The sequence below is a fragment of the Chiloscyllium plagiosum genome, chromosome 4, assembly GCF_004010195.1.
Source record: "Chiloscyllium plagiosum isolate BGI_BamShark_2017 chromosome 4, ASM401019v2, whole genome shotgun sequence".
NCBI lineage: Eukaryota > Metazoa > Chordata > Chondrichthyes > Orectolobiformes > Hemiscylliidae > Chiloscyllium > Chiloscyllium plagiosum.
The window spans coordinates 82,770,089-82,782,802 of NC_057713.1; the positions used below are offsets into that span (position 1 = coordinate 82,770,089).

Below are 12,714 nucleotides of genomic sequence, written 5' to 3' on the forward strand. Positions count from 1 at the left end.
GGATTCAGCACCACCCTCTTGACCTGCAATCTTCTTCCCGACCTCTCCGCCCCCACCCCCTCTCCGGCCTATCATCCTCACCTCCTTCCACCTATTGTATTCCCAGCGCCCCTCCTCCAAATTCCCCCCACCCCTCACCTTTTATCTCAGCCCGCTTGGCACACCAGCCTCATTCCTGAAGAAGGGCCTATGCCCGAATTGTCGATTCTCCTGCTCCTCGGATGCTGCCTGGCCTGCTGCGCTTTTCCAGCAATACATTTTTCACCTCCGTTTATATAATATTGTCCGGTTTCTCTATTGTTAAGCCCTGGATATAACCAGTTTCTTCCTTGTTATATTGTGCTTATTCTTTATTTTATCAACTGCTTTGCCCTTTACTCACAATTCTTCCAAAGTTAACTTTCATTGCTGACTCCCCAGGGCCACAACACTAAAACTTTGATCGGAAATTCCAATAGTTTGAACTGTCAGATAGTTAGTGTTTTTGTGGTAATGGCTCCTACCTCTCTTATGCTTTCTGCCAAACATCCCAATTATTCTCTCTTCCACATTACAGTACAGTATTATAAATTTCACCACTTATGTTTCAATGTCATTCCCTACTCTGCTGAGCACAATAACTGATATTTGGACAGGACTGACCAGGAGGAGAAAGTGAGGACTGCAGATGCTGAGGATCAGAGCTGAAAATGTGTTGCTGGAAAAGTGCAGCAGGTCAGGCAGCATCCAAGGAGCAGGAGAAGGGCTCATGCCCGAAACGTTGATTCTCCTGCTCCTTGGATGCTGCCTGACCTGCTGCGCTTTTCCAGCAACACATTTTCAGGATTGACCAGCACACTGGCATCTCATTGAAATGACTCATTTTACCACAACTTGGTAAAAGATGAATATTAAGGGGCACTTCAGAACGAGTTACTTCTCTTGACAGAGACCATACTTTTTAGTTTTTGTTTCTAATGCTATAACAAAAATATGTAATTTTCAGAAGCTACTGAATAGCGATCAGGTGGGGAAAACATTGATGCATTTCCCCCACTTCCTGTGCAAAGTACATTTACAAATAATTGATGTCATTCTCCAAATAGCTCATTACAGACTAGAGATCAAACCTAAGTATTTTCTTCATGACCTGCACAGTTAAGTAACACACAATATTGAATAAGAGTCTTTGGACTCAAAACATTAGTTCTATTCTTTCTCCAAGTTGCTGCCAGACCTGCTGAGTTTCTCCAGCATTTTCTGTTTTAATTTAAATAACATTTCAAATGTGGCTTTGTTAAAAGGTGTGAATAAGTACCGAAGATTGACTATCACCCATATCTCTTAAGCTAACAACTGCCATCTATACAAGCTTGTACTGGAAGGTGAATAATGGATATAGTATCTTGTGTAATCACAGAGCAGTAATCTAATCAAGTGGTGTTAAAACTGATGGTTTAGATAACTGTCATCTGAATTCTGAAATTAAGTTACTGCCTTGAAACTTCCCCAAATTGTTAGCTTTGGAAAAAAATAAAATTGTAAAACTATTCATGGGGTGATTTTATTCAATTTCAAGTCAACTGCAGTGCTAACAGGTATTAGAGCAGAAGGTGGTTGATACACCAATTGAATGATTAACAATCATGCTGCAATCCTAACCAAGAAGTACAGTACTTTGCAATAAGTAACTATACATTTCTACTGATACATATAACAAAGAGCACCAATGCACCCTTTCAAATTTCCAAGCACACTCAACATGTTACACTGTGACATGTGCTTTCAGGAAGACATGTGTAATGTTATTACAACAAACAGTACTTGCAATCCCTCTCCGGGCACTTATTTCCACTGGTACACTATTTTCTTTCAGTTGTTTAACTTCATCTTAATTGCTTAGCTCTATCTTCATGTTGTTTCCTTCAATTTAGCAAACAAAATCCGGACTCCAGCGGTCTACTTGGTATCAAAACTTCCATATGACCTCTTCTCCGATTCCCCTGGCGTTTGTGTCAAAATCTGAATTCGCCTGAATTTGCGACATTCTCTCCGATTAAACACCCTTGGCTCCCTCTCCCTCTCAGGTACAGTACCTCACTGTCTCTGATTCAGTCTATGTGCAGTTGGGGTGGGCGGATCGATGCACCTTTCATCCAGTCACTTACCTGGTTTCGACGTCGGTACCGCCTCCTGGAATCTGAAAGCGTTCAGCCTGGAAAAAAACGCAACTTTTACCTCCAGCACCTCACCCAACTGAAATCTGAATTTTTCCACATATCTGTATATACGTTTGCTTTTTTTTTTGGAAATTCCCTAATCATATATTGCTTTTGCGCCCACCCATGGTGTAGTCTGTTTTTTTTGAGTAAAGGGGTTTTGATTTTATTCCCCCCCACGCTTTATGCAGCCCTGCAAGTCTCATGTAGAGCAGGGTTACCGTGGGACTGCACTCATCGCACCGGTTCTGCAGAAAGTCGAAAAGAGGAATTACCTGTAGCCCAGGTTCTGCACCGACTTGAAAGTCCAGTTTCGCAAGAGGAGCCGGAGAAATATGTCACAGGAGACGGACAAGTAAGTGAACCTACTGGTTCTGTCTGTCTCTTTTATCCTCGGCTTTATCTTTAATGGTCTCTTGTCTTCAACCAACAACCAACCCCCCCCCCCCCCCATTCTCCTCAACTCGACAAACCAGTGTCTTTATACACACACCAGACCTGAATTGTGATTATTATCAACATATTTTTGAGATCCTTTCAAGCGATCATCCTGGATTCCGATGATACAAAGAGCGTTTTCCAAGTCCTATTCCTCACCCCCCCCATCGGCCATTTTCTGCTGGGACATGGGAAGGGGGGGGGGGCTGTTTTCAAACTGAGTTTGCGCCCTCCCCAACGGAGGAGGTGAACTTGGTTGAGTTTGGTCTTGAGTCAATGGTCTGTACCCCCGCGGGTGTTGGGGATGGGGCGGGGTTATGGAGGCACCCGACTCCCCCAGGACCTGTGCTGCTCACCTTGGACTCGGCTGCACTTTTCCGCCGGGCCCCTCACCTGTAACTCGGCTGCATTTTCTGCCCTGGTCCCAGGCTCCTATTTCTGCAACTCGACTTCAACCCCCTTCGTTCCACTCACCCACCCCCACGTGACCCAATTCCCCTACACACCTCACTCCCACCTAAAAACCTCGACCACCTCATCCTCCTCCCTCTCCTCACTCTTGCCCCCCCACCCGTCGATGCCCCTCTCTCTTCCTCCTGCACCCACGTTGATCCCCATCCTCCACACCACCCTTCACCTCATCCTTCCCGTTTCATCCTTGTCTTCTCCCCCTTCAAGTTGACAGAGTCATACAGCACAAAAACAGACGCTTTATTCCAACCAGTCCATGCTGAACATAATTCCAAACTAAACTAGTCCCATCTGCCTGCTCCCGCCCCATATTCCTCCAAACTTTATCTATTCATTTATCTATCCAAACGTTTTTTAAATGTTGTAATTAGACCTGCATCCACTACTTTCTCAGGAAGTTCATTGCACGTGTTCATTCCCTCTGTAAAAAATCTCATTTCTTTTTTCAAATCTCTCTCTTCTCACCTTAAAAATGTGATCCCTTGTCTTGAAATCCCCCATCCTAGGGAAAAGACAACTGCCATTAACTCTTATCTATACCTCTCATTATTTTATAAACTTCTATCAGATCACCTCTCAAACCCCAAGCTGCAGTGAAAAAAGTCCCAGCCTATCCAGCCTTTTTGTTAATGGAGTTTGCTAATGTTTTTAAAATGAGAAGAGATCAACACATACACACCCTCTTCCATACGTGAAGTAATTTGAAACCCTGACTATTACAACTATTATTCTTACATATATCTGAGATGTCTGTACATATTTGTAGCTCAGTTTCCCTCTGACTATTGGGGAGCCAATCTCATCAAGATGATTGTCCCTATTTTATTTGTAATTTCTACCATATAGTTTCACTGGATGATCCCTCAGAAATATCCTGTCTAGTTAAAGAAGTAATGTTTTCCTTAATAAAAAATGCTACTCCCCTCCTCTTTTGCCTCTCTTTTCTATCTTTCCAATAGCATTTGAAATTTGGAACACTGAGCCCTGTCCATCCCTCAGCCAATTATCTATCGTAGATATGACATCCCAACTCCATGCTTGCAAACATGCCAGATATCATCAGCCTTACCTTTGAAATAAATGCAGTTTAATTCTTCAGAGTTACTTTGTTCTAGAGACAGCTAGGGGTTCAGGTACATTGTTCTTTGAAGCTTGTATCACATGTAGACAGGATGGTTAAGCATGCTTGCCTTTATTGCTCAGACCTTTGAAGATAGGAGTCGAGACATCATCTTGAGGTTGTATAAGACATTGGTGAGGCCTCTTCTGGAGTACTGTATCCAGTTTTGGTTGCCATTTTATAGAAAGGATATTACTAAGGTGGTCAGGGTTCAGAAAAGATTTACCAAGATGTTATTGAGAATGGAGGGTTTGAATTATAAGGAGATGTTGGATAGGCTGGGACTTTTTTTACTGGGGCGTAGGAGGTTGAGGTTTGACCTTATAGAGGTTATAAAATCTTGAGGCATATAAATAAGGTGAATAGCAAGTGTCTTTTGCCTAAGGTGGGGGATTTCAAGTCTAGGGGACATGTTTTTAAGGTGAAAGGAGAAAAATTTTAAAAAGACGTGACGGGCAATGTGTTTTGCACAGAGACTGGTTCATGTTTGGAATGAACCTCCAGGGGAAGTAGTGGATAGGGGTACAATCAGAATATTTAAAAGACATTCAGATAAGTACGCAAACAAGAAATGTTGGTGTGATATGGGCCAAGCCCAGGCAGGTAGGACTATTTAGTTTGGGATTATGGTCAGCAGGGACTGGTTGGAGTGAAGGGTCTGTTTCCATGCTGTATGACTCTGACTATTTTCCAAAACATGCAAATTCCCTCTGGCTTGTGGTTGCTCTTCCCTCTGGTCGACTCTATGGATTGTTTCAGCAAACAGCTTTTATCCAGCCAGAGCTGCTGAAGGCTCATATAACTCAGTTCATTTTTTTTTTAACAGCAACTCTACTGTCTTAGATACAACCTTCACTTATGTTATTCACTTGCATTTCACCATTTTTGAAATCCACAATTTATTAGATTGTATTCACTCTTGACTCACTTTTAGGGATATGCTGATAGACTCATAATTAATGTGTAAATATTTTGACTTTTATCAGAAAAGAAAAGTCACTACCTGGTTGCTTGGAGATCTGCAAGGCAGGTCCAAGAACATGTGGATAGATGAGGTTTCTTTATGCAGAAGGGTTTTTAAAACAAAATTAGGACTTTGTCTATCATTGAGACTCGCTTTGGCTTTGAGTCACTTGAATGTTTCTTGCTGCAGGTGCTTCTCACTGGCTACCAATTTACAGAATGAACCCTTTTTATCACATAGTAGTGGATCCCAGCCAACAATTACCTGTTGATATCTTGCTCTCTCTAGAAACAACAGGTTTGTTTGTGGTGTGGGAAGAGGGGTTGATAGTTGCTTTTACAACCACCATTGTATTGACTTATTATCTACTTTTTAAACAAGTGTGGAGTCTAGTCGTAAGATTGCAGGAACCTCAAGTTTTTTGATTTGTTTGTGGGATGTGGGCATTGTTGGCTAAGCCAGCAAGTATTACCCATCTTTCAATGCCATTGAGAAGGTAGTGGTAAGCTGCTGCCCCAAATTACTGCAGTCCCTGGAGTTTACGGATAACCTCAGTGTTATTAGGGAGGGAGTTCCAGGATTTTGTGTGTTCCACAGTGAAGAGATGGTGATATATTTCAAACTCTGGAAGATGTGTGTCTTGCAAGGAATTAACAGGTGTTCCTAAACATCTGCTGCCCTTATCCTTCTAGATTTGTAAAGATCATTAGTTTACAAAGTATTGTTTAAGGAGCCTTGATGAATTGCTCCATTGCATTTTACTGATGGTTCACCATGGCTCCCGCAGTGCATCAGGAGTGAAAGTTGAAAGTAGTAGATGGGATGCCAATCAAATGGATGTTTCACCCTAGGCACTGCTGCTCTTCTTGAGTCGTCTTAAGGTCACACTCATGCAGCCAAGTAGAGAGTGTTCCATCACACTTCTGACTTGTAGATGGTGGACAGACTTTGGGGAAGATGGGAAATAATTAATTTAATACTGGATTCCTAGCTTTTGACCAGCTCTTGTATTTAAATGTCTACTCCTTTTTCAAATTTTGGTTAATGTTAATCCAGATTGGGATTAGTGGAGTATTTGGAAATGATAATGCCATTTAGTATCAAGAGGCAGTACTGGTGTTGTACATGTACTGAAACAGCATGGTTAGGGTGTGGCAGGTTCTGGAGTACCTCTCTTCAGTACTGTTATTGGATGTTGTCAGGGTCTGTAGCCTTTGCAATATCCAATGTCTTCAGCCATTTTTTTGATATCACAAGGAATGATTCAAATCAGCTAAAGACTGGCATCTGAGATGTTGGGGATATCAGGGGGAGGATGAGATGCATCATCCACTTGGTTCTTTTGACTGAAGATGTTTACAAATTCTTCAGCCTTGTCTTTGCTGTGCTGGGCTCCCTCATCATTAGATGGGGATATTTGTAAAGTTGCCTCCTCCTATTAGTTGTTTAGTTGTCCAATGCAATTCATAACTGGATATGGCGGGTCTGATCAACTTGTTGTGGGATCACTTAAACCTATCTATCAGATGCTGCTTCTGCTGTTTGACAAGCAAGTACTCCTGTATTAAAACTCCACAAGTTGACATCTCATTTTTAAGTGTATCTGTCATGTCTTCCATGCCTTCTTGTGCTCTTCATTGAACTAGGGTTGATCTCCAAATTAGTAAACCTGATGATCTCACCGTGACCTGACCATGCATTAATGCTCGCCATTAAGCTAACTTTTGAATTTAGATTTGAGTGGAATTCAAATGTCCCATTTCCTGTGGTGATATTCAAATATGTGTCTCCAAATCTCCTGGCTCTCTGAATTACTAGCCTAGTGACAATACCACTATGTCACCTCATCCCCAAGACATAATTTCCAATGAAGAAATAAAAAGGAAAGAGGGAAGGGAACAAATCTCTAAATAGCCCTGCAGAAGGTTAATAGAGGGTGATTTGAAACTTTTTGATTCCACTTCTTTGTGTCCATCCTGTTTGATACTGGATTTCTTTTCTCATACTGACACCCTTAAGCAATTTGATTTATTACGACAATAAACTAGCAGATTGTACTTGAAGATAGCAGAATCACTGATACATCACAATGACAGAACAAAACTAGAATATGCTGCTTATCTATTTCAGAGCAGACTCATAACAGCATCCTGTCCATAAGTGGATATCGAAGAACCAAATACTACAGATGCTGAAAATTGCAATTGAAAACAGGATATGTTAAAAGTAGTCAAAAAATGTGGTGCTGGAAAAGCACAGCCAGTCAGGCAGCATCTGAGGAGCAGGACAGTCGAAGTTTCGAGCATGAGCTCTTCTTCAGGAATCTTGATGAAGAGCTTATGCTCAAAATGTTGGTTCTCCTGCTTCTTGGATGCTGCCTGACTGGCTGTGCTTTTTCAGCACCATATTTTTCGACTGATCTGCAGTCCTCATCTTCTCCTATGTTGAAAATATCCAGGTCGGAGAGCATCTATAGTCAGAGAAATGTTGTTAGTGTTTCAGGTCAATAATCATGACTTTTCCTCTCTCTACATGGGTGCTATCTGGCCTTTTGATTATTTTCAGCATGTTCTGGTTTTACTATGACAATATAAAGTTCATTTTTATTGTTGAGTTAAAGTTATTTTTGGAAATATTATTTTTAGCATTAAAAACCAGGTGACCCCAACAAGCAGGGTAAATTTGGAGAAAATCAATAAAAGTTGCTCTTCATTTATACCATAACTAAAATGAATAATGTTTTAAAATGAGTGCAGTTCAGCTAAATGCCTGTCCACAGTTGATCATGGATGCCATTCTTATGGAGTTTAACGGTTCTGACGCACATATAATTGAAGCAGCTTTATTAAGCTGTATTTGCTAGAATATCTTTTCCTTGCAATCTGGAGGTTGCACTACAAATAAGTTTCTGTCATTGCATATAAAATGGGTTAAATTAGGCAAATAGGCAATAATACATTTGAGTACCAATTTTGAGACAAAAGGTTGGGGTAAAGTAAAATCAATAGGAGGAAAAGTAACAAATTTTTGTTCAATTCTTTTACTGTAAGCTTCAAGGATAATGTGGTTTGAACAAGAATACCTCTGAAAAATATCCAGTTTAATTGCATATTGAGAATCCTGTCCCAAGTATGCATTGCACTGGAAATGTGATTGTGCATTTTGAGTACTGTTTGTGATCAGGTCACAAATGCATCATATGCATCCTGGTACCTCCTTTTCAAAGTGATGAATAGAAAATATTTCAGTGGTCAAAAAGCAAGGATCGATTAGATTCCCTACAGTAAGGAAACAGGCCCTTCGACCCAATAAGTCCACACTGACCCTCCGAAGAGTAACCCACCCAGACCCATTCCCCTACCCTGACTAATGCCCATAATGTTAGGTGCACTTTAGTATGGCCAATTCATCTGACCTGCACATCTTTTTGGATTGTGGGAAGAAACCCACGCAGACACGGAGAGAATGTGCAAACTCCACACAGACAGTCGCCTGAGGCAGGAATTGAACCCAGGTCCCTGGCGCTATGAGGCAGCAGTGCTAACTACTGAGCCACTGTGTCACCCAGTTATTGGTGATCTACCAAAAATGTCAAGAATGAAAATTGACATATATGATTCTTGGCTAACATTACTAAACTGACGGGTTTATTGTGTCTGTACTGTAATATCAATCACTATAGATTTTGTTTTTGTACTGCTTTTGTTTCCCCCATTCTTGAAACTAATGACTCTCAGTGGAGTATGGTTCCAGAAATGTCAGTAGCCAGTAGCAGTTCTTTTGTGAGCCCTATACAGTTAATTTGAGGGAGTGGGCAAGAAAGTGAGGAGGCCAATTCAGCTTAAATGCATTGATTTCACAAGCATTGAGTAATGTACCTGAACAATGTTGAATCTTTTCTCTCTTTAGCTCAGGAACCCCCGAAGCCAAATAATGAAGTGTTCTATACCAAGGGTTGTTGGGGTTCATCTTTAGCTGAAGATAAATAATTAAGCATCAGCTATGCGTTGAATGTCAGGCTTTTAATGGTGGCATTTACTCTCAAATAGTGAAACTTAGTAGTTCAGTTGGCAGGATGACTGGTTTGCAATGGAGAATGACGACAACTGCGCAGATTCAATTCCCGTACTGGCTAAGGTTACCACAAAGGTCCCAAATTGTCAAACTTGCCCCTTGCCTGAGGTATGGTTACCCTTAGGTTAAACTCACCACCAGTCATCTCTCTCTGATGAGAGACTGGGACTATGGCAACTTTACCTTTTAGCTTTAATCCAGTTGGACAATGGAGAGTGCTGTGCAGTGTTGTACCCTGACTTCCAAATAGTATTGGTGTAAGTTTAAAAAATGATATTAATTGAATCAAAGCTTTGGAAGTAAATCTTGTAAATAGATAAGATAAATGTCCAATTGGTAAAAACCAAAGTGAGACTATTTGAAGAATAACGTTGAACTAGAGTATTGAATGGGATGCCAGGGTTAGGGCCACTAATGTTTCTAAGTGATGTTAATGATTTTTAATGTATTCTAGAAACTAAAAGGAGACTACAAAAGATAGTATCTAAAAAGTATAATTGTCAAATTTTTGAGTAGTCTAAGCCAGGAACAACATTGAAATTGGGAATGTTGTTCAGAAGTTACAGAATAAATCAAGAATAAAATGTGTGAATTGATAGTGTAAAGCCAAATTCCATTTACTTTGAATAAGTGTTAAGTACTGCACATAGGAAGAAAAACTGAACAAGGCATGTATTCTATTAAGATAGGTATGAATAAAATTGAACAGGATTCAGCAATGCTAACAGAATCTTGACCTGCGTAATCTGAAGAATGGGATAGATTACGTCACTTCCAAGGTATATGAAGCTCTAGTAAACCTTGCCTTGTGTACTGTGTTCAGATCTGTTCACACAGCTATAGGTGCTGGCAACAGTGCAGGGAAGGTCTTCAAGGCTTAGTTTGTGTCAATGGTCTAAATAATAAGAAAAGACTAATGGCAAGTTTTGAGCTTGAATGGAAGTGTTTGAGATTTGATGATTCAGACATTTGCAGGATGATAAAATGGGAAAGGTAAATCTGAAAACTATTTTCCATTGTAAAATGTAGAACGTGACACTAATTTTATCTTGTCAAAAGCAAAGAGAGTATTAGTATTTGGAAGTTATTTTCATCAAAGATTGGAAGCAAATGAAGTGAATTTGCAGATAGAGTTGTGGAGGAAAAACTCCCTGGAATTATTTAAGAAACAGCTGGGTACTAGAATAGGAAGACTTTAGGATCTTTTCAAATGTATATCCTAAATTGAGGTGAATCATCATCCTCATCCATAATGATTTTGTTAAACTCTATTCTTGATTGGGAAAATCATCAAGCTGTTTCCAGATCTTAAACAATACATTTCTGTAGTTGGCTTTTGAATGTATTACAATTGAACTATATCTTCCTTCTAATTGTCTCCTAAAAGTGCTTGATTTTATTAGGTTCTCTTCATATTATTTTGCTTTCTGTGAGGCCCAGTTCAGCAAGGCGGAGGAGAATATTGGTGGAGGGGAACTGGATAGTTCCTGAAGAAGGGTTATACCTGAAACATCAACTTCTCCACCTCCTGATGCTGCCTGGTTGGCTGTGTTCTTCCAACCTCCTGCTTGTTTACCGTTACACTAGCACAGCTTTAGTTTTCCTTGTGGTTCAGTGAGAATTGCAATTGTCATGGCTGAGTGATTAAGATGTTGGACCTGAAATGCAATGGGGTTTCCCCTTCAGGCTTGAAATGTAATCTTGGATCTAAGTCTTGCAACAGACAAATTTATGGTGGAGCAGGCTCGACAGCCTGAATGATCTACTCCTATTCCTATGTTCCTAAAGTAAGTTGTAGAGTAGGAGTATAATCAATGCTAATTACAGGAGCTCATCTCAGTAAGGGTATTGCATCAACTTCTTCCCCGCATTCATTAATGTCTGCTGTTCATTGTTGCCCAATGATCTGGTTTGGAAATGTATGTGTGGCATCCTTTGGTGAAGACAGGATTGATCTTGGCTCTGAAACATCCTGTATTAAAGGTATTCAAGCTCCATTCAAATAAATAGATCTCGAATGAAGTATTGAGGGATATCTGGAGCTTTCAAAACTGAATTTCTACAATGAGCAATACCTTTAACAGAAGAGAGGGACATTGGTGAAATTAAAAATCGGCTTCAAAATGTTCCTTGATGGGTAACCCAGCAACAAAGTGTGGTGCTTAGAGTGGAGATTTGATTTCTTACAATATTGAGGGAGGAGAGGTGTTGATGCAACCTTGCTTCAATGGTGTCAGTTGAATTGATGCATGTAGCAAGCTAATTTGTAGATAGCTGTTTGGCTTTGGGACAATAATGTTATTGTGATATTAAAGTTGGTTCCTCCAGAAACTATAAAATGAAACCCATGCAGGTGGGAGATAGGGCATTCTTTACAATGGTTAAGTTGAATCTTTGATTCTAAGGGGTAAGGTATTGGTTATTTGTTTTTGCTACTGCTACAGAAATATCGCTACGACTCATATAGAACCAGGTTCTTGGCATAATGAGCAGTGATGTGCAGTTGACCTGAGCTTATTAGATAGTATAGAAACAGTCTGTTCACATAAATCAGCGTCTCTATTCTTTGCACTGCATTAGATTATGGAATACCCCTGCATTAAACTTCTATGTTACTCATTGGGATGACAGCTAGTAAAATTCAGACTCCTGTTCAGAGAACGATGTGTGTCACTAAATATCAGATATTTTTCTTGTCAGTTTTGTCAATTTATGTTGAAGAGTTAGAATTTTTGCCTTAGATGGCCTATAATACTTTTGTAAAAAATTGGGGTAGAATTTTTAAAGGGTTACGGGATCTCAGACTGGAATTAGGATTGGGAATGCATCAGTAACATGAATATCACAACTGACGTATGCATGTCTTTAATAGAAGAGAGCTATAAATTATTAAAGAATTACTGGGTTTTTACACTCAGTATTTAAACATTTGATATAACAAGAGTTCAAGAGAACCTTTTCTCCTATTGGACCTGCATGTGGTATAACATTGTCCGAAATCACTGATGCATTATAATGATTGACATAATAACTATTAACACTTTTAATATGTTTGTCTTTATTTATACATGTATAGCATTAATATATCAACAAGGATTGGCTTTTTCTGCCATGATCTATCTGCAGATACCAATCGATTTATGTCTTAGATCTGCTCAATGTCACTCATCCACTCCAATAGCTCCTTATAGCCCCAGTGCCAATTCATGCCAATTCACCTATTACCTGTTGACCTTACAGCCTTAAGGGCAGATAATTGTGTCATGGTACTGTCATTGTAGTAATAATCCTGAACTCCAGGCTAAGTGTTCTGCAATATCCGTTTGAAACTCACCATGATAGTAAAATTTAATTCAGTAAGTATTTGGAATAAAGCAACCATGTAACCGTACCAATCATTGTAAAAATCTAGCTAGTTCACTAATGTGCTTCAGGGATGGAAATCTGCT

The 12,714-nt window shown here is 39.9% G+C and overlaps 1 protein-coding gene and 1 long non-coding RNA gene across 2 annotated transcripts in view; one reads left to right on the forward strand and one right to left on the reverse strand.

Moving 5' to 3' along the window:
- The window catches only part of LOC122549158, a 19,723-nt gene extending 17,159 nt beyond the window's left edge, over positions 1-2,564 (reverse strand). Inside the window, exons 1-2 of the long non-coding RNA XR_006311437.1 lie at positions 2,474-2,564; positions 2,148-2,194 (exon numbers count right to left, since the gene is read on the reverse strand). This is a non-coding gene — a long non-coding RNA (uncharacterized LOC122549158). The remainder of the gene's footprint in view (positions 1-2,147; positions 2,195-2,473) is intronic.
- Positions 2,165-12,714, forward strand: part of LOC122549157 (grainyhead-like protein 2 homolog) — a 153,539-nt gene continuing 142,989 nt past the window's right edge. The window contains exon 1 of the mRNA XM_043688500.1: positions 2,165-2,553. Coding sequence (XP_043544435.1) covers positions 2,534-2,553 — 20 coding nt within the window. The 5' untranslated portion in view covers positions 2,165-2,533. The remainder of the gene's footprint in view (positions 2,554-12,714) is intronic.